This window comes from Eptatretus burgeri, chromosome 1 (assembly GCF_056783735.1).
Source record: "Eptatretus burgeri isolate ZD-2024b chromosome 1, Ebu_testis_v1, whole genome shotgun sequence".
In the NCBI taxonomy this organism is placed as follows: domain Eukaryota; kingdom Metazoa; phylum Chordata; class Myxini; order Myxiniformes; family Myxinidae; genus Eptatretus; species Eptatretus burgeri.
The window spans coordinates 40,398,960-40,422,605 of NC_140961.1; the positions used below are offsets into that span (position 1 = coordinate 40,398,960).

The 23,646-nt window shown below is 44.8% G+C and overlaps 1 protein-coding gene and 1 long non-coding RNA gene across 8 annotated transcripts in view; one reads left to right on the forward strand and one right to left on the reverse strand.

The window, feature by feature from the left end:
- LOC147034316 (rho guanine nucleotide exchange factor TIAM1-like) overlaps window positions 1-23,646 on the reverse strand; it is a 162,154-nt gene that overhangs the window by 13,813 nt on the left and 124,695 nt on the right. For all 7 annotated transcript variants that reach the window (XM_085880582.1, XM_085880610.1, XM_085880615.1 and 4 more), the window contains 3 exons: window positions 8,289-8,468; window positions 3,560-3,678; window positions 1,740-1,848 (listed from right to left, as the gene is read on the reverse strand). In XM_085880582.1, the coding sequence (XP_085736708.1) occupies window positions 1,740-1,848; window positions 3,560-3,678; window positions 8,289-8,468 (408 nt within the window). The remainder of the gene's footprint in view (window positions 1-1,739; window positions 1,849-3,559; window positions 3,679-8,288; window positions 8,469-23,646) is intronic.
- Window positions 1-23,646, forward strand: part of LOC147034317 (uncharacterized) — a 29,530-nt gene that overhangs the window by 3,685 nt on the left and 2,199 nt on the right. The window contains exon 2 of the long non-coding RNA XR_015058015.1: window positions 2,959-3,045. This is a non-coding gene — a long non-coding RNA (uncharacterized LOC147034317). The remainder of the gene's footprint in view (window positions 1-2,958; window positions 3,046-23,646) is intronic.

A 23,646-nucleotide genomic window follows, 5' to 3' on the forward strand; every position in this document is an offset into this window, starting at 1 on the left:
TATATATTTGCAATCCTCACCTGAATTTCAGGGAAAAATGAAAACTTTCAATTTTTGAGGGATCATGACTGTATTATATATGACTGATTAAGAAAAGTAAACATGTATTTGAATACTACTACCATACAGTTATTACATGAAAAAAATTCAAGCTTCTGGGATGGGTCAATAAAAATATATGGGGTCTCAAAGTTGGGTCTTCATACAAAACCAACATTTTTTTCTGGATTTCAACTGATCAGGTCATAAAATTTAAGAGAGGTATACTCAGTTTTATGTTTGTTTCTTACAGAGCAGTTATAGAAGAATAATCTCTGAAAATTTCAAGGCTACAGCATTAATATTTAAAAAGTTGTGGGAGTTTAAAAGTAGCCGTTCATTTTGTGATGCTCGCAACGGCCATAAAAATCGGGCCACAACCACATTTTCAACCCTCAATATCTCGGAGTTGACCGCATCTATGGACCTAAAATTTTACGCAGCTTCATTTTGATACCTGGGAACTATTTTATGAAAGTTTAAAGTAAATCTGAGAGGCCTCCGATGATATGAGGTGGAATGACTCGGCAGGGTGAGGTATCAGGGCCTGCCGTCCCTAAGATGAGCATTAAACTGGGCATCCAGCCTTCCAGCATCAGTTGGTGGATGTCAGAGATCCCATATTCTTCTTTGTGAAGCATATGTGAGCTATCTTCAGCACCCTGAAGAAATTACAAATGACAAGGCAACTGCAAACCAACCAGTGTAATCATTGCAGTGAGACTGCTTCGGTTGCACTGAGCCTGCCTCGGGGCAGAGCATCACAGTTAGTTCGTAGTATTTGCGTTTATTACCTCACTGTCCTTTCTTTCTTACCCTACACTCAAAAAACCTGTTAACTGTGCAGTTTCGCTCCCTTCTATCTTTGACTCCTGATGCTTAATCCAGCACCTTTCACTTTTGATCCACTTCCATCTTTATATGAATACCCCTCTTCCAACATTTCCCTCTTTTGCTATGCCAAATGGCCAACATGCCTGGTGTTGGCTTAATGGTTAAGGTGGTGGGCTTGGGATCTGAGAATCCTGAGTTCAAATCCCACTCAGCTGTTGAACTAATACCAGGTGGGGTTGACTCTGCCTGTCATCCTTCCGAGGTCGGCGAAATGAGTGCCAGCTTGCTGGGATTATGTGGCGGAGTGGCGACCTGACCAGGATTGTTCCCAATAGCCAAGGAGACTGCTTAGGCAGCACCAACGCTCTGCAGAGAGTATGGATGGATGGAAATGGCCAACGCCTGAAACATAAGCCACACCTCTCTTGCACGGCGGTTAACATAGTCTTCTGTGCTTTCACGTCACATAATGCATCGTCGACTGAGGCTGATGGACAACCTTTTGCAAAGACTAATATTTCACTGGGAGTTGCACGATGCTATGCTCTAATATTACGTACATGTGCCCTTTGCTTTACAGAAAGCACTACACATTTCCACGCTGCCACATTGCAATCAACGATTGTACGATATCGATCCAAATGCATTGTACTACTCCCCACAATTCATCCAAGGTGCTGGTTTGCTGTTTGACCTTCTCGGTTCCGAAACAATCCCAGACAGCCTCAATAATGCTTATATCTTATGCCTTGCACAGGCCAAATGAAGTGCATGTTCGGGTCGGCGTCATGACAACATGTGCTTGAGGTTTGAGATGAATCACAGCTTAAATAAGTCAAAACAAATGACAAAAAATAAAAACGTACCGAAGACATGTGCCTCTGGCAAGTGCTTCAGCTGGCCAAGTGACACCGGTGGGTTGAGCCAAACAACCTGAGCGTTCATTAGCAGATCGCCCATGCCTAGTTCCACTGGCTGGTTGGAAAGGGAAAATGAAGAGTTGGAGGGAGAGAGTTGAGGAGGTGGGTTAAGGTCTCCAATGCAAAGCAAATTTGAACGAACTTAACAACAGTCAGGCTTCTTGGAGGTGTAACAAGGACCTGATGCAACATTCCAATCCCAATATGAACTGGTCAATTTGCTTGGAACACAAAGAGGCAGAGCCTGACAAAATGGGATAATAATTCAAATATCCTGCCTGGGTAATTCCACCGAAATATGAACCTCGAGGTTAAAATTTATTTTAAACCGTCAATTAAATAAGTATCGGTTGAAAACATGGAATAAAGTGTATTCTTCTTACATTTTCATTAAAGAAAAAGAAGAGATAAGTAGCTCAGAATTATGGAAAAATCGAACGTCAGGCCTGGCCAACTGGTTCGTGACAGACTTGGGCCAAAAACTTTCCTTGGCTAACCAAACAAGGTGGGAATAATTGGGATTGTTGCAGTAGTAGTAGTTTTTTTCCCTTTACAGGAGGGAGGCTCATGGAAGAGCACAGAAAAATGACAAAGGGACAAATGTCAAGGGAATGAACAAACAGGAAAAGAGGGGAATATGATGATTTGGTTCGGAAAGGTTAATGGGGGTAATAAATATCATGGGTCAGAATTGAGGATGACAGATGGCTGTGAACTGCTTGCTTGAATCCCTGGAGGGAAAAGCAAGACAAAACAGAAGAATAGTAGTAGTAGAACTAGTACAACTGTAATGCAGTACTAATAAAATATAGGGGCAATACCCCTGGGCGCTCACCTGGTAGCGGCTGGATAAGATAACTAGGCAACCACTGGTCGGCATGGATGACCCACAAAATATATAATGGAGAAGAAAGTAAATACCTGTATAAATTTTTTTTAATACCATGAACGAACCTTGTTACATCAAGGGTGATAAAAGTTGTGGTCAAGTTTCATCGAAATTGTGCGTGTAGTTTCTAAGAAAGCAGATACATAATTTGGGGGCTAACCCCCCCCCCCCCGATATACCTCCTTAGATCTCGATTTTTTGAATGCTGTGAACAAACTTTGGTACATCACGGGTGATGAAGGTTGTGGTAAAGTTTTATCAAAATCGTATGTGTAGTTTCAGAGAAGAAGTTGGAAGTACATGTGGACGGATGGATGGACAGACGGCACGCCATCCCATAAGTTCCCCGGAAGGACGTTCCAGGTGAGCTAAAAATGTGGAAAAATGGCATTTCTTTCTTTAATGGATATCAAACCACAACAGGTTATTGCTTTGCTGAACTGACAAGCTTTCAATAATTAATTGAAACAGAGTATGCTTTAAAGTCTACATGACTATTATAGCTGATGTTATTGCTTTACAAAATAAAAAAAAACATCATATCATGGTAACATCCAAACAGAAAGGTTATATTTTTTGTGATAACTCACAGTTTGACGTGTAACACTCATCCGGTTATCAATCCCAGGAATAATAATTCTGTATGCGCTCGTATTAATAACATCTCACAACCCAACAATCGACGGTACGACGACAGCAGCACGTCGAAAGCACCACAACCACAACATAGCTGCTTCTTTCATAAGCAAGACCACGGATGGAGTCTCTCATTGAACATTCCATGAAAGGGAATGTTATTTCATTCAGTGGAAATGTGGCAAATGAAATGCAGATCGAGATGTTGGCTCTGCTGTCCCCCCCCCCCCCAATTTTCTACCTCATTTTGCAGCTCGGCATGCTGGCTGGCCAGCTTCTCCAGCAACGGGCAAAATTCCTCATAGATTTTCTGCATTTCGTTGATGTGGCTTGCAACCTTGTTCATAGCACGCAGTGCCTCTGCATCCCGGACAGAAAAACGAGTAAATTTGCATGCATTTATCTCAGGTGCTTATGAAAAGGCAAGTTTAATGATTCCGTCCTTTTTATATTTTCCGGCTGTGAGGGAAGCGAACAGCGAAGCAATTGCAAATGCTCCACTTACGCAAGCTGCGTGAGCTAAAGCAACTCAAAAACAATGAACCTGACACAGCAATAGAACCATCGTTAGCGTTTGTATGTTCACAGTAATCCACCCATAAGGTGATGTACGAGGTGCATCCTGCTTGTTTGCCAGTAAGAGTGTCGGCAGGATTGTTTGTGGTTACTATCAGGTGCACAATCCTTTTTCAAGGAAAACCTGATCTGTATTCCCCCCCCAAAAAAAAGTCTCTGTAATTTAAGCTTGAGAGTTTTCTCATTTGCATACTGACCCCAGTGACTATTTATTGCATCCTAAAGTGACGTCTTGTTCAAGAGCGTGTCAAGCAAAGGTATTCTTAAAATCTAACATCCATTTAAAAACCCCTTCTGGAAATGCTGACGCAGGAAGTCGTACCGAACAAGCGACGGAACCTCTTATGAACGACATCAATGTTCAGAGAGGTCCATAAAAAAAAGAAAACATACCGTCATACCCTTGTGCAAATGAATCGTATATTAACAGGTACGCATGGAATTTCCGCGTAATGTAAGATGTGACTTCAAGTCCTCAACTCCTCCCCCAACCCCAAGTCCTCAACACCCCTCTCTCAACCACAGGCCCTCACCCACTCCTAACCCAACCCCAAGTCCTCAACACCCCTCTCTCAACCACAGGCCCTCACCCTCCCCTAACCCAACCCCAAGTCCTCAACACCCCTCTCTCAACCACAGGCCCTCACCCTCCCCTAACCCAACCCCAAGTCCTCTCCCCCCTCTCCAACCCAAATCCTCAACCACCCCCACCACAAATCCTCAAACCCTCCCCCCCAGAACCTCAACGTCCCTCTCCCAACTGTGTCCCTTCTCTGTCCATTACCTCCCACTCCAACTCTGTCCTCCCCTCCCCCTTTCTTCCTACTCTTAACAATGTTGCTGTTCCCAACCGTTAAGAACAATGTTAAAAGTAAACAACGACGGAACAATGTTCAATTCACAATCTCATGAGATGGCCGAATCTCATAATATTATGAGGGAGGGGAAAAAAAAAATAGTGTAAGGTCATTAGTAATGGCAAAAATAATTTACAACCAGAACTCCACAGACAAAGACCTTTATAATAATATGGGTTTTATGGTCCCAGGTCAGGTTGTCGAAAATAAAATCGTCAGAAATATAAACATAATAAGGCATATATTATATACTAGCGTGGATCGGTTCGCTGTGCTCGCCTCAACACACGTCGTGACAAAGGCACAGGTACCATTTAGCCCATCAACACTAGACTTTGCAGTGATGATCCACTCGCCTTGTTGCATACAAATGACTTAGAAATGACATCAGTCGCATAGTGTGGCAGCCACATTGGTTTCAAGGAAAATCATTAAAAATTATATTTTGTAAACTGCTGTAGAGATCGACATGAAACTTTGCAGTTGTGATCCAATGTCATTGCTTCATGTTACGCAATAGGTTTCGCATTGATTTGTTCAGTGGTTTTGGAGAAAAAGGTTTTTAAACTTTTGGTTTTCAAACTAACATGGCTGCCAAACCACGTGGCCCATGGCATTGAAAATTTGGTCTCTGCCCAAGATTTGATGGAGGATCCCGTGTGTGAAGCTTCGTTTTGATCGGACAATGTTTGTTTGTCTATCGAACATGTCTTCCGCACCAGGTGACCTATGACGTCATCATTTATACAATGTATGCAGCTATATTGTTAGATGATACCTGGCAAATTTCGCTTCGATCAGATAAGCAGTTCAAGAGAAAACATTATTTAATATTTTTCTTCAATCCAATATTGCCACCGGACCACGTGACTTATCACTAAGTCTTTATCAACCTAATATCCTCAAGTCATAGGGAAGATGACTGTGCAGTTTCCCATCGATCTGTCCAGCTGTTCTGGAGAAGAAGATTTTTGAACGTTTGAGGGTAAATCCAAGATGGCTACCAGACCATGTGACCTATGACATCAAAGTTATCAAAGTTTATTCAGCATGGCTAGTCAATCATTTGTGTGCAGTTTTACTTCTATCTGTAAAGTGTTTCTGGAGAAGAAGATTTTTCGTTTAACAAAAAAACCCCAAAAATAACCCCAATATGGCTGCCAAACCACATGACTGATGACATCATAATTTTTTTTTTGTGTTCAAATATTTCCCAAGATGAACCTCACTAATTTTCATACTGATCGAATGCAGTGTTTTACGTGTCAAACTATGACCAGGATACCGCTTCACCGACGATGCCGTAGCCATATAACACTTATTCACAATGCAGAGTAGTTGCCAGTTGCCAAGTTTCAATTTTTGACATGTTGCGGTTTAGGAGATACAGAGGTCCAAAGTTTTTCAATATTTACAACATGGCTGCCACACCACATGACATATGATGTCATAATTACAATTTAAAAAAAATCTGCATGTGTAGTCGCATCTCAGGTGAAAATTTGTGAAGCGGAGAAGCGGTTGCAGAGAAAACGGAGAAAATGTGCATGGACGGACGGATGGACAACCCGAAAACATCATGCCACTGGTGGCTTCGTCACCGGAGGCGTAAAAATTGAAACTTGGCACACGTGAAGTACTCTCCGTGGGAAATAGGTGTGATTTTTTGTCATAGGTAGCTTCCTCATAACATCATAATTGCATACATCAAATGCTTTATCCGATCAGTGTGAACAATTGAGGGTCATCTCGGGCTAAATTGTAATTGGGAACAAAAATTGATGACGTCATCGGTCACGTGGTTCGGCAGCCATATTGTTTTTTTACATAAAACCTTCAAAAAATTTCTCCGAAACAGCTGAACAGATCGAAGCGAAACTTTACAGGTATGCTCGCCTATCCATGAGGAAAAAAAAAAGGTTCTCCACCCGTGACGTCATAGGTCACATGGTTTGGCAGCTATGATTTTTTTGGAAAAAATCAACATTTTAAAATCTTCTTCTCCAGAACGGCTGCACAGATCGAGGGAAAATGTCACCCATAAGTTCCCCAAGCCTTGGGGATACCAGGGTGTTCATGAATAATTAATAGGTCACATGGTCTGGCAGCCATATTGGTTTAAAAGAGATTTTTTTTTAATCTCTCTTCAACTGCTTAATCAATTGATGTGAAACATCACAGTTATGATGTGGTAGTTATGTCTTCTTCTTCTTCTTCTTCTTCTTCTTCTTCTTCTTCTTCTTCTTCTTCTTCTTCTTCTTCTTCTTCTTCTTGCGTATAGCAGCTTGGCTGCCGGGTATGGAAGGTCCTTGAACCGTCACTATAATTTTGTTGGGGTGCAATATGTCATATGGCAGCTCCTTGAAACGTCACTATCATTTTGATGGGATGTGACTATGCCACTGATGCTGTGCCCCTATACCAGTACACTGGTACTCATTTCGCCGACCTTGGAAGGATGACAGGCTGAGTCAACCACACCTGATGTTAATTCAGTGGCCAACGGGGCTCAAACTCAGGACCCTAAGATCACAAGCCAGCACCCAAAACCAATAAGCCAACACCAGGCTTAGTCTCTCTCTCTATCGAGTGCAGCCTGTGGCTGCTGGTTGCATCATTGGTTAAGACGCGGCTATGCCGCTGATGCATTGTCCCCCTTACCAGTACACTGGTGCTCATTTTGCCGACCTCAGAAGGATGACAGGCTGAGTCAACCCCACCTGGTGTATCAATTCAGCAGACAACAGGGCTTGAACTCAGGACCCAAGGATCCCAAGCCACCACCCTAACCACAAAGCCAACACCAGGCTTAAACCAGGCTTAGTAATCATGTGGAATATATGTTTTAAATTTCAACCTGATCAGACGCATGGTCTGGCATCCAGAATTATTTAATATTTTGAATCTGGGTTCAGGAATTAAAATCAAACTTGGTACAAGTATGTATAATGATGTAATAACGTGGGTGGAGGCATATCTGGCAACGTCACGATCTCATTTATTTTATTTTACAAACCTGAAGCAAAGTAAACGTCAAATCACATCAACGATGGGCTGTTCTGCTCTTTTTTTTTTCACTTAGATGTGATCTGGTGTTGTATGTATGTGGTGTTGTATGGGTGAGCATGTGTGTGTGTGCTTGTTGTTTACTTATGTCTCAGGGAATGAACGTGGCTGGTTTCATGTCCGAGTTGGATGTGATGAGGTGTGGGTTGTGTGATTGTTGGGGTTTCCATCACATTGGGTGTGGCACACACGCGGATGTGGCTTTTGAGATTGAGTGTTGTTTTTGTTGCTCACCTTATCCAACTCATCGTATCCACAACAGCTGGATAAGGTGAGCTTCATTTCTCCTGATGCTCGAGATAGTCGTGTTCAAGTTTCATTGGAAAATATGACAGAACAAAATTGTAAGAGCATAAAGACTCATCAAGATCAACAATTATGAGGAATAAATGAAAGCAATGCATCCATTTCCAACCAACAGTGAGTTTACAACTTAGTCTCATCAGCTGCAAGTTGTGGAACTACCCTCACCTGACAGGTGGTAGTTTTCTTCGCTCTCTGGGTCTGTAAGAGAGACGAGTTCACGGAGAAGCAGAGGGTACTTCAAAACGCGCTGGATGGGTTTGATGAGAAAAGACTCCAACGTGTTTGAGTGCTGTCCCAAAGGGTTCTGTGAGGCCAGAAATCTCTGCAATTGCTCATCCTTTCGAGCTGCAACATAGGGGGAGGGGGGGTGGGATGAAATGTGATGTTTCTTCATCATCAGGTAGAAAAACCAGAGCATGATGGAATTCATGGACATTTAATACAACTCCACCGACGAGAATCAAAAAACCCAACAAAAAAGCCATGGGATGTCCCTTTCATGTTGTGTGTTTATGTATGTATGTATGTATGTATGTATGTATGTATGTATGTATGTATGTATGTGTATATATATATATATGTATATATATATATATATATATATATATATATATATATATATATATATATATCTTCTTCTTCCTTCGGCTGCTCCCGTTAGGGGTCGCCACAGCGGATCATCCGTATGATCCGCATAGTGATTTGGCACATGTTTTACACCGGATGCCCTTCCTGACGCAACCCTGGTCGCCTCTTACGACACAGGGATATGGTACACCTATTTTAACCGGGGTATACACCGGCCCAGTATACTGGTACTCACTTTGCCGACCTCGGAAGGATGACAGGCTGAGTCAACCCCCTGGTGTATTAATTCAGTGGCCGAACGGGGCTTGAACTCAGGACCTTTTGGATCCCAAGCCGCTGCTCTAACCTCTGTGCCAACACCAGGCATATATATATATATATATATATATATATATATATATTTATATATATATATATATATATATATATATATATATTTTGTTGTTGTTGCGAATTCGCGCCCGCCGGCGTGCAATCGGCCACATGACTCCAATCGTGGCACGTCGCCCACCGGACGGACAATTCTGTCGTGACCCTCTCGGACTAACGCCGGGAGCTAGTCATGGGTGGGTCTTTCGGCCTCACCACGATCGTGCCAATCGGTCACCTGCGTGGGATAGGGTTGTTCGCCAAACTCGACCTACCTAAGTATCCACGCGGATGGTAAACCGGGCGATCGCACCTCGCCGCAGGTCGACTCCGGACACGGGCCGCTTAAGGGGTCCGTTCGTACTATCGGGATAACCGAGCGGTGTTATCGTCGGCCTCGACGGGTCCGATTACTTATCGGGCGTATTAAGCCCACGACGAACCCGTTACGTGAAGCAAGATGGAGATTCAACAAAGGGAAGGACACAGCGAAACGGGGAACAAGTTCACACAAGCACTTATTCACACAGACACAGAGCACACATATACAGCCAACAGAATCAGAAATGCACATATATCAATTTAAAACAACAACAATGCAGAGCTACGACCGAATACACGAGCACACGGCAACACTTAAAACAATACTACTTGACGCACGGCACCACCCACAGACATTTACACCAAACCGCAAAAGAAAATGGAAGTGTGACTTCCCTGATCGCGTCGAGTCCTCCTTTTGCGACCGCAACTCCGAGCCCCTCCGGCGTGGTCCACGAGCTCGTGCCGCATGTCGCTCGTGTGGTCCGCTCGACGGTACGGACGGAGTTTTGGGGAAACGGATGGGGTTTGTTTGGCGCTGTTTTCCGCGCTCGCGCACGGATCAAAGAAGCAAGGTAGGAACAATAAGCTCGCGACTCGAACCAGAAGACGACCATGAACCAGAAGACCAACATGAAGACCAACCCTCGACGAACCACCCCTCGAGGTCCGTCCTGTCCGCCTTTTGTAGCGCGGGGCTCCGCCCTTCGCTCCGCCCCGTTTTCGGCCCCGCCTCCCTTCGAGCTTCTTGGAGAAGCCCCTCGAAGGGGGGCGTGACCTCTCGCTCCCCCTCCACCCCGCGCCGTGCGGGGGCCGGGGCCGTCAGTCTTGGCTCAGAGCCAGGGAACCATTCCCCCAAAATCAGACCCCTCCTCTACATGACCTTTGACCCCTGCATCGCCCCTCCTCCACACCGATCGCGAAGAATTTCGACGGGAGAAACAGGCGGGAAAACCCGTGAGCATAGTTGTTGGTTTTTGTTTGTTCCCGGAGATCGTAACCGCACAGGGCCTACTGAATGGTGAGTGGTGAAGATGTGGTAGCATAGATGGTGGAGGTGGCGTGGTTGTAGTGTGGTTGGCGCTGTGGTTGGGATGGCGTGGTTGTTGAGATGCTGTTTGTTTGAAATAAAAGATAGAACAGAAAAAATGGCGAACTCAAAGCGTCGCAGCCCGGATGGATCACATAAATTCCCTCTATACAACGGGTTTGGGCTAACTACACATGTACTTACAGAGATATCTCACCTACGGGACCTGAATGGTGGTTTGCGAATTTCCACAACCGTAACAATATATATATATACATATATATATATATATATATATATATATATATATATATATATATATATATATATATATATATTGTTGTGGTTGACGAAATTCACAAACCACCATTCACGTCCCTTAGGCGAGATATCTCTGTAAGTATATGTGTAGTTAGGCCCAAACCCGTTGTTTAGAGGGAATAAATGTCATTCATGTGGGCTGCGACCCTTTTAGATAGCCGTTTTTCTTTACTATCTTTATTTTGGACCAGCCGCCATTACTACAACCACCAACCACAACGCCGCTTAACAACAACAACCACCAACCACAACGCCGCTTCACAACAACAGCCACGACCTTTACCGTCACAACTCGCCACCATCGATTCACCACCATTCTTACGCCACTTGTGGGCACCGATACTGGACTCGTGCAGGGCGCGCACCGAGCAGCGTGTTCAGAAACATCACAGACTTTCCGAGAAAAACGGATCAAAAACGACTCACGCCCACTTCTGTTCCGTCCTATCGGAGAGCGTGGGGCGATTTGGCCCCGCCTCCAGGGCGTTGGAGTGAGGTCGCTATATGCAAATTCATGGATCAAAAAGCATTCACGCCCACTTTTCCTCGGTCCAATGGGGAGCCAGTTGGAGGTGAAGGGTCGGAGGTAAAGGGTCAAAGGTGGGGGGGCGAAGCCATGGGGGATATAAACGGCCGCGCTCGCCAAACAGTTGAGTTCGGAGGGGAGAAGCCAGCAGTTCGCAGTTCGAGTTCGCGGTTGGGAGTTGTTGGTGGAGCTGGGAAGAAGTGGTACTAGTCAGAGTGAAGAGGACGGAGCTGTGGAGAGGTGGCGGCGGCGAAGGCGATCGAGGGGGTGCTCGCGTCGGAGTCGGGGAGCTGCGGAGGCCGGCGGCGCGACCGAGGTCGAGGTGGAGATGCTCGTCGCGGGACCCGAGACAGGGTGATATCCTCCTCCCCCCCGAGCATCAACAACCCCCCTCCTGTTTCCCCCCCGCGCTGAGATAGTGCGACAAGGGGGCCCCTTTCCCACCCCCTACCAGACACTGTCCGCGAGGCCCGCGGAGTTGAGGCGCCACCGCCACTTTGCGTCTCATCATCAGACGGGTAGGCCCGACGCGGTCTCGGCCCCAGGCCCCCCTCATCCTGGAGGGTGGTTCTCTTTCTTTTGCTTTGGGTATCTGTGTTGTCGGCGCCGTCTGTGAAGTAAAATTGTATCAGTGTTGCCGTGTGCTCGGTAGTCGGATAGCTCTGCATTGTGTTTCTCTTTTATATTTGCTTTTTGTGTAATATTGTGTTTCTTCTCCTTTTACATGTGCTTTTGGTGTAATTGTATATGTGTGCTTCCCGTTCATCGCGAAATAAATGTGAGTTATGTTGAACTGTTTTCCCGCTTCGCTTCGTCTTTTCTTTCATTGAATCTCCATCTTGCTTCACGTAAAGGGTTGGTCGTGGGCTAAAACGCCCGATAATTAATCGAACCGTCGAGGCCGACGAATAACACCGCTCGGTTATCCCGATAGTACGGAACAGGTCGCTTAAAGTGGCCCGTGTCCGAAGTCGACCTGCGGCGAGGTGCAATCGCCCGGTCTACCCTCCGTGTGGGTACTTAGGTAGGTCGAATTTGGCGAGCAACCCTATCCCACGCGGGGGCCGATTGGCACGATCGTGGTGAGACCGAAAGGTCCACCTGTGACTAGTTCCCGGCGTTAGTCCGAGAGGGTCACGACTGGATTGTCCGTCCGGTGGGTGACGTGCCGCGATTCGAGTTACGTGGCCGTCCGCACGCCAGCGGGCGCGAATCCGCAACAATATATATATATATATATATATATATATATATATATATATATATATATATATATATATATATATATATATATATATATATATATATATATATATATATATATATATATATATATATATATATATATATATAGACATGCGTTGTGATACGCATAACCATGAATATTATCAATGGACTAGAAATATAGTTGCACTATAACTATTGCATTACTGAAGATTTGTAGATGTGGAGCCATCTCAAAAATGCCCCATGTGTACCGTGACGTTCATTTTGGTGATGCCATTAGTGAAGAACACATTTTCTTCAATATCTTCACAAGAAGACATGATGCAATTACACAAAAATATGGGAAATACCCCTGAGTGCTCACCTGGTAGTGGCTGGATAAGAAAACCAGGGAACCACTGGTAGGCATGGATAACCCATAAATATAAATAATGGAGAATAAAGTAAATACCTATTTTGGGAGGAAACGCTTGCCTTTTATTTTTTTAATGCTGTGAACAAACTTTGGTAAATCACGGGTGATGAAGGTTGTTGTGAAGTTTCATCAAAATTGTGCGTGTAGTTTCTGGGAAGAGAGCAAATACCTATTTTGAGGTGCAACACCCAAGTGGACCCCCTCAGGGCCAGATTTTTTTTTAATGCCATGAATTAACTTTGGAACACCATGGGTGATGAAGGTTGTGGTCAAGTTTCATCGAAATTGTTTGTTTAGTTGCAGAAGAAAAAGCAAATACCTATTTTGAGGGGTCAAACCTGGAGCGACTTTGAACCCTGGTAGACCCCCTTAGACCACAAATTTTTTAATGCCATGAACAAACTTGAGTTGCAACATACGAAATAGAATTTAGCCAAATTTGGTCACAATCCCATCAGCAGTTTCGGAGAAGAAGTTGTGTTTACGGATGGATGGACTGATGGACGGACGACGCGCCATCCGAAAAGCTCCTCGGAACTACATTCCAGGTGAGCGAATGAAAACCCGGCCTACCCTCGGTCAATATCTTTTCATGGCAGTCGACGTCTCAGTAAAAAGTCTGACCTCTTGAGTCGTCTCCAAACTTGTGGTGATATCCAAGGCGATATTCCAGAGACCGATGTCATTATGCTTGATGAAGCTGCAGTTGTCAACATGGTGAAACCAGATGGTGCCAAAACCTTTGATGACTATGCATTGAAGTTCTTCATACCATACATCCTGGGCCAAATCCAATGGGCTCGTCAAGTGGACATATTTTAGGATTGTTATTTTGAGAACACCTGAAATCACAGACAAGAAGGAAGGACACAAAAGGAGCTAGGATAAGAGTTGAATGGTCAAATTGCAAACTGGCTGCAGTTTCTTCAAGTTGACAACTCAGAGCATTTTGCCCTTTATAAAAAAGGCATGCTGCACTCATTGCAACAGACAAGCTGGAAATTGCCGCACATGGACCCAGGTTTTACACAATCATCAATAAGACAAGCCAGCCTTCTCCTCACAGCCATGAAGAAGGGGATACCCAAATGCTCCTGCACAGAGCTCATACTGTGAGCCAATGTTTCGAGAAAGTAACTCTACATATGGTAGACACTGATGTAGTTGTTCTACCTGTGGCTGTCGTCCCCAGAATCATTACCAAGGAGCTATGAGCGGCGTTCGGGACAGGGTATCACTTTCGGTACATCGCTGCCCATGAGACTGACACACCTCTGGGATCAGAGACGCCCTTCCCATGTTCCAAGCCTATGCTGTCTGCGGCACTGTCATCATTCACCTCTCGAGGGAAAACAAAGCATGGAATACCTGGAAAGCCTATGATGAAGCTACCACAGTCCTTCTTGCAGTTTCAGAAGAACCACTGCACATATTAGCAGATGACAGTGCAGTCCTGGAGTGCTTCACGATTTTAATATATGACCGAACAAGCAGTTTAGAGGACATCAACAAGGCATGTTACGAGCTGTTCGTCAAGAGCATGAGGGATGGAGGAAATCCCTCCGACCAAAGATGCTCTGATGCATTACATGCAGAGCTGTTTTTGAAAGTGGACACTGCTGGAGCCAATTGCTGGAAGTAGCCCCAAATATGCCATCATATGCAGACCGAGCCTGGACCAAGCCCAACGAGTGGATGCGACTGTGGACAACACTTTCCCAGGTGAGCCGGTCTTTAGGCGAACCTTTGTGATTTTGATGCAAAAAGGGCTGCAGAGGAAAATGCAAGTGCACGAAAGCAGCTCTGAAGTGTACAGCTTTGTGCCAGTGTGTTGGTGACTGTGATGACTAGTCTCGTGTACGATTACAAGTACCGTCAGACCCCACTATTCGTGAATTCGCTATTCGTGGAACCCACATATTCGCGGGTCATAAAGTGTGACCTTCTTCAACATTTGCGCTTTGCGTTTTTGTTTTTTGTATTTTTTTTAACACTTCAGGGCTATAACCACTTGGGAAATTGGAAATCAGCCAACATCACAGCATTCCAGAAAAAAAAGGTGCAAAAACGGCTGCACTTAACAACAAGCCAACTAGCTTCCTTCCAATCATCAGCAAAGTTTGAATCCATCATCGCTGTTGATATAAAATAATTCCTTTTCTCCAGAAGCTTCATCTCAGATCATCAATTCGGATACAGGCGTGGTCACTCTACTTTGGACGTGCTGCTTCAACTCTTCTAACAATGGTGATGCCCCTCAATATCAGACATGAGATCAGGGCTGTCTCTCTGGACATATCTTGAGCTTTTGATACAGTCTGGCATCCTGCCTTACTCTCAAAATTGTCTGCCTGTGGAATCCAAGGCCAACTCCACTCTTGGATTACTGACTTCCTCCACTTTCATAGACAACATGTGGCTCTCAATTGAACCCTGTCAAGGCTGGAGTAATGAAAGACAGTGTTTTAGGTCCCATATTTTTCTTAATCTTCATCAATGATCTCCCTGACTCTGGAAAATCCTCTTTATCTCTTTGATGATGACTCCACTCTCTGCCGTGACATCTCTCATCCTTCTGACAGACAGGCAGCAGCCTCTTCCCTCTCCTCAGACCTTGCCAAAATCACAAACTGGTCAAACAATTTTGCTGATGTATCCATATTGTCCACCCTTTGCATTCTCCCTTCCCCTCATCGTTACTTGCATCCCTTGTTTGTCCGTCTCTGTCTACTTTCTCCCTCCACCCTGCTGTTGTTCTTTCCCCTTTCTCCTGTTGTTCCCTTTGTTATTTTGTGTCCTGATTTGTTTTATGTAATCACTCTTCCACGAGCCTACACTATGTTAAACAACAAACAAACAAACAATACTCCAACATTTGGGGCATTTTTCAAGAACGTATCCCCTGCAAATAGCAGGGTCTGAAAGTATTGTTGCGAATTCGCGCCCGCCGGCATGTGGACGGCCACGTAACTCGGATCGCGGCACGTCGCCCACCGGACGGACAATTCAGTCGTGACCCTCCGGGAACTATCGCCCGGAGCCAGTCACGGGTGGGCCTTTCGACCTCACCACAATCGTGCCAATCGGCCACCCGCGTAGGATAGGGTTGTTTGCCAAACTCGACCTACCTAAGTACCCACGCGGATGGTAAACCGGGCGATCGTACCTCGCCACAGGTCGACTGCGGACACGGGCCACTTTAAGTGGCCCGTTCCGTACTATCGGGATAACCGAGCGGTGTTATCGTCGACCTTGATGGTTCAGATTAATTACCGGGATCTTGCACCCGCTACGAACCCTTTACGTGAAGCAGGATGGAGAGTCAATGGAGAAAAGACGAAGCGAAACGGGAAAACAGTTCACACAATGCACATTTATTTCCCGGCACACGGAGAGAATACGTATATACAGCCATACAGTCAAAATGCACATATAGCAATTAAAACAAAAAAAAAGCAACAACGACACAGAGTTAATACTGACTACGCGCACACACGGCAACACTTATACAGCTTTACTTTACAGATGGTGCCAACACACATTTACACAAAAGCAAAGAAAAGAAGCCACCCTCATAGACAAGGGGGCAGACAGGCCTGTAGGCCAAATGTGTGCGTGACCTGGAGGAGCGGCCAGGTCCGCGAGACCGGGGGGGTCCTACCCGCGTCCTCGTGACGCGTTGGCGGGCGAGCCGCAAATGTGGCCGCGTGGCTGTGCCCCGACTCCGTGCTCTTTGGCGGGTTTCGTTGGCACGACGTTTGGAGTGGGGTGGGAACGGGGCCCCCTTTTGCACCATCTCAGCGCGGGGGAAAGGTGGAATTGTTAATGCCTTGGGGGAGGAGAATGGCTGGCTGGCTTGGGTTCCGCGACGAGCGATCCCACACCGCGACCTCATCGCCGACCGCCGTCCTTATGGCCTCGGACCCGAGCTCCGTTGTCTGCAGTTCCACCGCTCTCACTCGCCCGACTCTCTCTGCAACTCTTCTCCGTTCCACACTCTCCTCAGCCGACCCTCTTCAGTTCCGCACTCTCCTCACGACTCCACCGACTGACTTGACTCTGCTGCTCTCCCCAGCCGACTCCAGAACCCAACTCACCTTCATTCGCCTTACGCTCGCCTTCTTATAGGCTGGCAGGAGCAGCTAATATGCAAATATTCGGATCAGAATGACCTCGGGGGCGGAGCCATGCTCACCCATTGGTCGGAGGAAATGGGGGCATGAATCTCCCCTGATCCTAGAATTTGCATATATCGACTTCACACACACGCGCCTGGAGGCGGGGCCAAGCCGCCCCGCGCTCGCTAATTGGATGGAGAAAAAGTGGGCGTGTAGAGTTTTTGATCCGAATTTTCCCTCGGAAAGGCCGCTATCTGCGCTCGCGGCTCGATGCATTAGGCACCAAATCGCTGAACGGGCCCGAGACAGCTCCACGTTCAGTGTCCACAGGTGGTGCGGGAATGGCCGTAGAAGGAGAGAGATGAAGGTGGTGCGGGAATGGCCGTAGAAGGAGAGAGATGAAGGTGGTGGAGGGTTTTCGGTGGTGGTTTGATGGTTATGGTGCCGTTTGGGAATGGCGGTGATGCGATGATGTGGGAGCGTAGATGGTGGCGGTGGCCTGGTTGTTGGTGTTGTTGTTGTTGTCTGAGGGTTGGAGTGTGGTTGTAGTTGGTGACGATGGCCGGTGTGGTGGTTAAGGTGGTTGTTGTGTGATGCCGGTTGAGGCGTGGTTGGTTCAAAATGCAGATAGAACAGAAAAACGACTGACTCAAAGCGTCGTAGCCCGGATGAATCACATAAATTCCCTCTATGCAACGGGTTTGGGCTAACTACACATGTACATACAGAGATAACTCACCTAAGGGTCCTTTATGGTGTAATGCGATTTTCCACAGCCGTAACAGTGTATTTCATAATCTTTAAGATGAGTGCAGCTTGATTGTACGCACGTTACCCTTGATACAAGATCGACATTATGATGAAAGCACGCTACATAATGTAGTACGTCCACATTCCACAATGTTTACTGCTTCGTTTACTGCTCACACCTGACAAGTACTGTCAGAAATATGAACCACCATTTTTTGGTAGTTACCATTTTTAGCTCACCTGTTCGAAGAACAGAGAGCTATAGCAATACCCCCGGCGTGAGCGTGAAAATGTTAAAGTTTTTGGTGCAAGTTATTTTTTCCTTTCTAATGTTTTTATCTACCACACTTTTTTATACACCCGATATATATATATATATATATATATATATATATATATATATATATATATATATATATATATATATATATATATATATATATATATACACACACATATATATCGGGACGTATTATGTGTCGTCCGTCCGTCCGTCCGTCCGTTCCTGTCCGCACTCTAACTCCCAAAGTTTTCAACTTTCACGTTTCATATTTGGTACATAGGTACAGACTGCGGAGACGGTGTGTCGCGACATACGTTCGTCATCTAAAGTGGTTGCCATGGCAACCAGGATGCTGTTTTCCATGTAGTAGCACAATTCTGTATATACCTTCTTGTTCGGGCGTATATTGTGCTCACTTGCGCTCTTGTTACTGATTACGATATACAAATACATATATTGCTTTAAAATTATTTGGATCAGACTTCACTGCAATGCTTTATAAAAAATATTAATTATTAGACGAGTCTTTTAAAAACGATAAATGTATAAACAGGCGAGCATTGGGTGGCTTTGACACCAACTCTGGTTGTCACCGTATCCATCTTTAGTTGCCAAGATATTAAAGAAAATAATCACGACGGCACCAAAATGGCCACAACGGCTGACGTGGGGCATTCTCCCGATGGCTCCACATGTGAAATTCTTCAGAGGGACAATCATAGATCTGCGCCAAGTTTTATTCTTTAATGAAAAAAGGCCCAATACCGATATTTTGCACAAATCGACTGAACTCAGAGCAAGGAGTTAATGGAGCACCCAAAGCAAAGGATAATAATTGAACGACGAGAGATTGGGTACATCCTTCACGGACAATTTCCACCATCCTCACCCATCCTCCCATCAACCGCCGGGAGTGCCATGAGATGGATGACTAAGGCAACATCAACGTCATCGGTCTGGCAGAACATTGAAAATTACCTCGACAGAATTTAACACAAGTCGGGTGACTGCTGAATTGAATGGATTGTTTTGTTTTTTTTTCACTTCAACCATCCATGCCACGATGAAAGGGCTCAGGGAGTCATCAGGATATAAATGGTACAGTTTATCGAACCAAATGTTCCTGCATGGTGTCCTACAATTCTCCATTTGAAAATTAAAACCTTACGGAAAACAGTAATGGAGCACCGATTCATGGCTCAAAAAATGACCCAAGATCTGAAATAACGGGGGAATGCAGGGATGAATAAATAAGTAGGGAGGAATGGTGGAGAACCCCGCCTCCAATTCAACAAAGTCTGGAAGCAGATGTAAGAGGAAGGGTTCAGATTATTATTAAGATATGGAAAAATCCCAACAAGGTACCGTGTTAAACTGCTACACACCGTGGAGGACAAGTATGCAAAAATGCATTGGTGATAAAATCGTGCATGCCCCTTAACTTTTGGTAGGATAGTGGAGATATTTTATGTATCCAGGTGCAACTCGAAGAACATTGGTTTGTAATTAAACATTCATTCGTCTGGTTGGCATTTCCCCTCTTATGAAAACAGCTCGTAATGCTGATCCCACAATCAAATCCCATAACCTCCATGAGCCTTAGAAAATTTTTAAAGTAATTTTGAAAAAAAAAAAACTTTTGGTCTGATAAAGGACTACCATCCGAAACGTCAGCTTTCCATTGCTTCACACTGCAGTTAGTACACCTTCATCAAGTTTCAGTTGATGAAAACCTATCATTTGACTTGTCTGCTGAACACAGCCCAACATGAACCGAAGACAAAGGACTCCTCCATCAGAATAATAATTTGATTGGCTATTGATTGGTGCAAGTTAACCAGGTTATCTGACATTTAATTAATTATATGCCTGACCTTCTCCCCAAAACAAAACTTCAACAACTAGCCGAGGAGAGAGTATGCACATACGTATTTGATTGTTAAAATAATTAAATGGATAAATAATAAATAAGCAATAAACAACAATGTTTAACCTGTGTGGTTGTCAAACCAAACTCTCAAGCAGCAATTCGGTCCATCCTGTCTGGCTGCATTAGTTGGCGGATGTTAAAAACTCCACCGTGTTCTTCGTAAAGAGTAGGAGTTTATGTCGGCACGCTGAACAAATTCCAAATTCCTGCTCTAACCGACAAGGCACACTGCATCAGCGGCACAGCCGCACCCACAGCAACAATGCAAACTTGCGGCTATGTGCCGCAGCATGAAAGAAGACGATGTCATCGTTTTGGTCATTCACAAAAAGTATTCAAAGGCTTACCCCCCCCCCCACCCCTCCACTCCATTTATCAGATTAAATATAACCAAGCTCTTCATATGTGCATGTCCAACAATCTACCATCTTCACAGGCCATGATGTGCCACAAAAAGAAAAACCTGATCTAATCGAATCTAATCACCCGTAAGTGTGTCAATCCAATCAACGTGCGACCTATAATAATCGAAGATGCACGAGCCGACTCCGATGTGCCGAGACGCATCAGAAAAACACTTCATCCAACCAGTCAGTCGGATACCATGACGCATTTAAAATGCTCTGCGATCTGAAACTCCACTCAACCACAGCTACAGAAAATCATCAATAAGAGTTCCGAGGGCTCAAGTACGAGGGCAGTTCAAACCGTCCTCGAAATGAGATACAGAAGTTCAAGAAAACCCAAACGATGTTTTTGTTATTCTTCAACATAGAAATACAGGACGTATGATTCATAAGAAAACAATACATCATTCCTTACGAATTACATACAATTGTGCATTAAAAAATAAACAAGTCATTTGGAATGTAAGTGGTTTCTCATTCCGATGACATTTTGAACGTTTCACTCGGGTTTCTTTAAGAATCCTCCAATAGGTCAGCAGCCAAATTAATGGTGATTTAAGGTTAACCTTGCGCTGGACGTTGCACAATAGTTTATTCTCGATTCCGACTCCCGTGACCCTGTGCATTGAGAAACGTATGGGTGCCAACCTGGCATCCGTGGGAATTTTGAAAAAACGCCCATTGCCATGGCAAACACGTACTGCACATTAACTGCGTATTTTAGAAAGTTGAAGATCTCTGGACCTACAAATGATATAAACGTATTCTAAGTGTACATACATGTGTTCTTTGATGTGGGCTATCCCACTAGCCAAGGTGATTAGAGGTCAAGGTCATTGAGAAAAACTCAAGGTCAAGTGAAAAAAAATTCAGTTTCTACTTAAAATATAATTTGAAAACATATTGTTTTTTTCTTTTGAACCAGTCTAGCATTCATAAGATAACTTTTATTTTGTCTCTGCTGTACCTGCATCCCATTGTTTTAGCTTTATTCACAGAAAAAGAAAAGTATCCTCAAAGAGAATCAATGTTCAGTTGCCGTAGTAACATACTTAACATCTATAAGACAATGTTCCAAGCTACATTCATGATAAATTTGAACTTAAAAACTAACCCAAAATGCTCAGACCACCTCGACGCTAATCGATCCCTTGATAATCTCCAAAAATTGGATGAGTTTTGTCTGAAATACCCAAGCGTGGATCATTGTTATGAAACACAGAGCGCTGTTATGTAAGAACAGAGATGGCTTAATCTTGTGGTTATCGGCCACGATTGAGAGAGGATGCCAACCCCGCGATTAAGCGGAAGAAACAGTCGTCGCTTAAAACTATCATCTCTACCCAGCTACCAGCACATGTACATGTACATGAGTGATTTGAGCAGTGAATCAAACACCTGTGCTGGCCTGCCATCGACCGATCTCATCACCACCCACCTCGACAGTGGGACACGGACACGACACAGCACGGAAACGGTACAGACATGGCATGGCACGACCACAGACACAACGGTGGGACACGCCACGGACACAACACAGCACTGGTTTTCAATGGTTTTCAGAGTTATTTTTTCTGATTTGACACAGTTCACTTTGAAGGGGAAAAAAATTTGAAATTATTTTATCCACTCAAAAAATGCCAAAAAATGCCAAAAAAGCCCTCGTGTCGATTGTCGAATTTTGCCAGTGACATCACACCTTGAACCAAATGGCAGCTGACAGAGAAACAATTCATATCAAGCTCAGATTCAGATATTGATTCCACCGTTGTGAGTAACTCTGAAGGTTCTCAGTATGTTGAAACTGATCAGTGGGATTTTGAAGAAACTATTGGAGACAAAATTAGTTATGGAAACGCTTTTGGGGGAATCATAGACACATATTGTTTGGAGCCTTACGCAAGTGATTCAGATGAAGATGGCAACAATGGAGGTGTTCGTGAATATGAAAACGCCTGTCAAGTGTTCACTGCAGATGAGTAGGTTTTGTTTTTCCATTCAATTGAAGTTTATAATGGCTTTTGTATTCATTGATAAATCAGTTATATTACTCCAGCAAAAACATGGCAACTACATGGCACAGACACGATGGTGGGACACGACACGGATACGACAGTGGGACATGGCAAGGCCACGGCCGTCGAGACGGCACATCACGACACTGACATGGGCATACTCGGACATGGGCATGGACATGGCATAGCACAGACACCGCCCAGGCACACTCAGACACTGTGAACAAAATGAGCGATGAATGCTTCGTCCCACCATCGCAGGCTGATCAAGTGTCCAATACGGTACGGCACCGTTCCATTTAATACTTTCCCGGGACATCATTTGTGTCTGTGGTCATGTCCCACCATCATGTCCAAGCCAGACGCGCTGTGTCCCACCGTCATGTCCATGTACAAACAGTCTTGTTCATTCTGTGTCCCACCATCATGTCTGTGGTCGTGCCATGTCCCACCATAGTGTCTGTGTTCGTGCCGTGTCCCACCGTCGTGTCTGTGGTTGTGCCGTGTCCCACCGTCGTGTCTGTGGTCGTGCCGTGTCCCACCGTCGTGTCTGTGCTCGTGCCGTGTCCCACCATTGTGTCTGTGGTTGTGCCATGTCCCACCGTCGTGTCTGTGGTCATGCCGTGTCCCACTGTCGTGTCTGTGGTTATGCCGTGTCCCACCGTCATGTCTGTGGTCGTGCCGTATCCCACCACCGTGTCTGTGGCCGTGCCTTGTCCCACAGCAACACAGGTGTTTTATTCACTGCTCAAATCTCACATGTGCAAGTGCATGGAGCTGGGTAGAGATGGTGTTACAATTTCTATCAACGGCTGTTTCCGATGGTTAATTGTGGGGATGGTATCCTTTCTCAATCGTTGCAGATAAGCACAAGATCTCGCTATATCTGTGATTCCATAGCAGTGCTCTGTAAAATGTTCCAAGCATAAAAGTGAACATTTTAATTCCCAATCTACACTCGGGTATTTTAGACATCCATCGTTCAATTTATAGCAAACTCAGGGTCTTTTGGTCATTGCTGCATCATGAAACCATCTCGGTTTGTATTGCTACAACCACCAAGGATGCATCGACATATTTGCACAAAATCGAAAATTATTCACCTTTTGAGTTAAATCGTACTGCGGTGTAACCCGTGGACAATACAGATATGGCGGTTGACTCCTCGGTGCGACATCACAGCGAATCAGGAAGAAGATTTCGAATTTTAATCGCAAAATTAT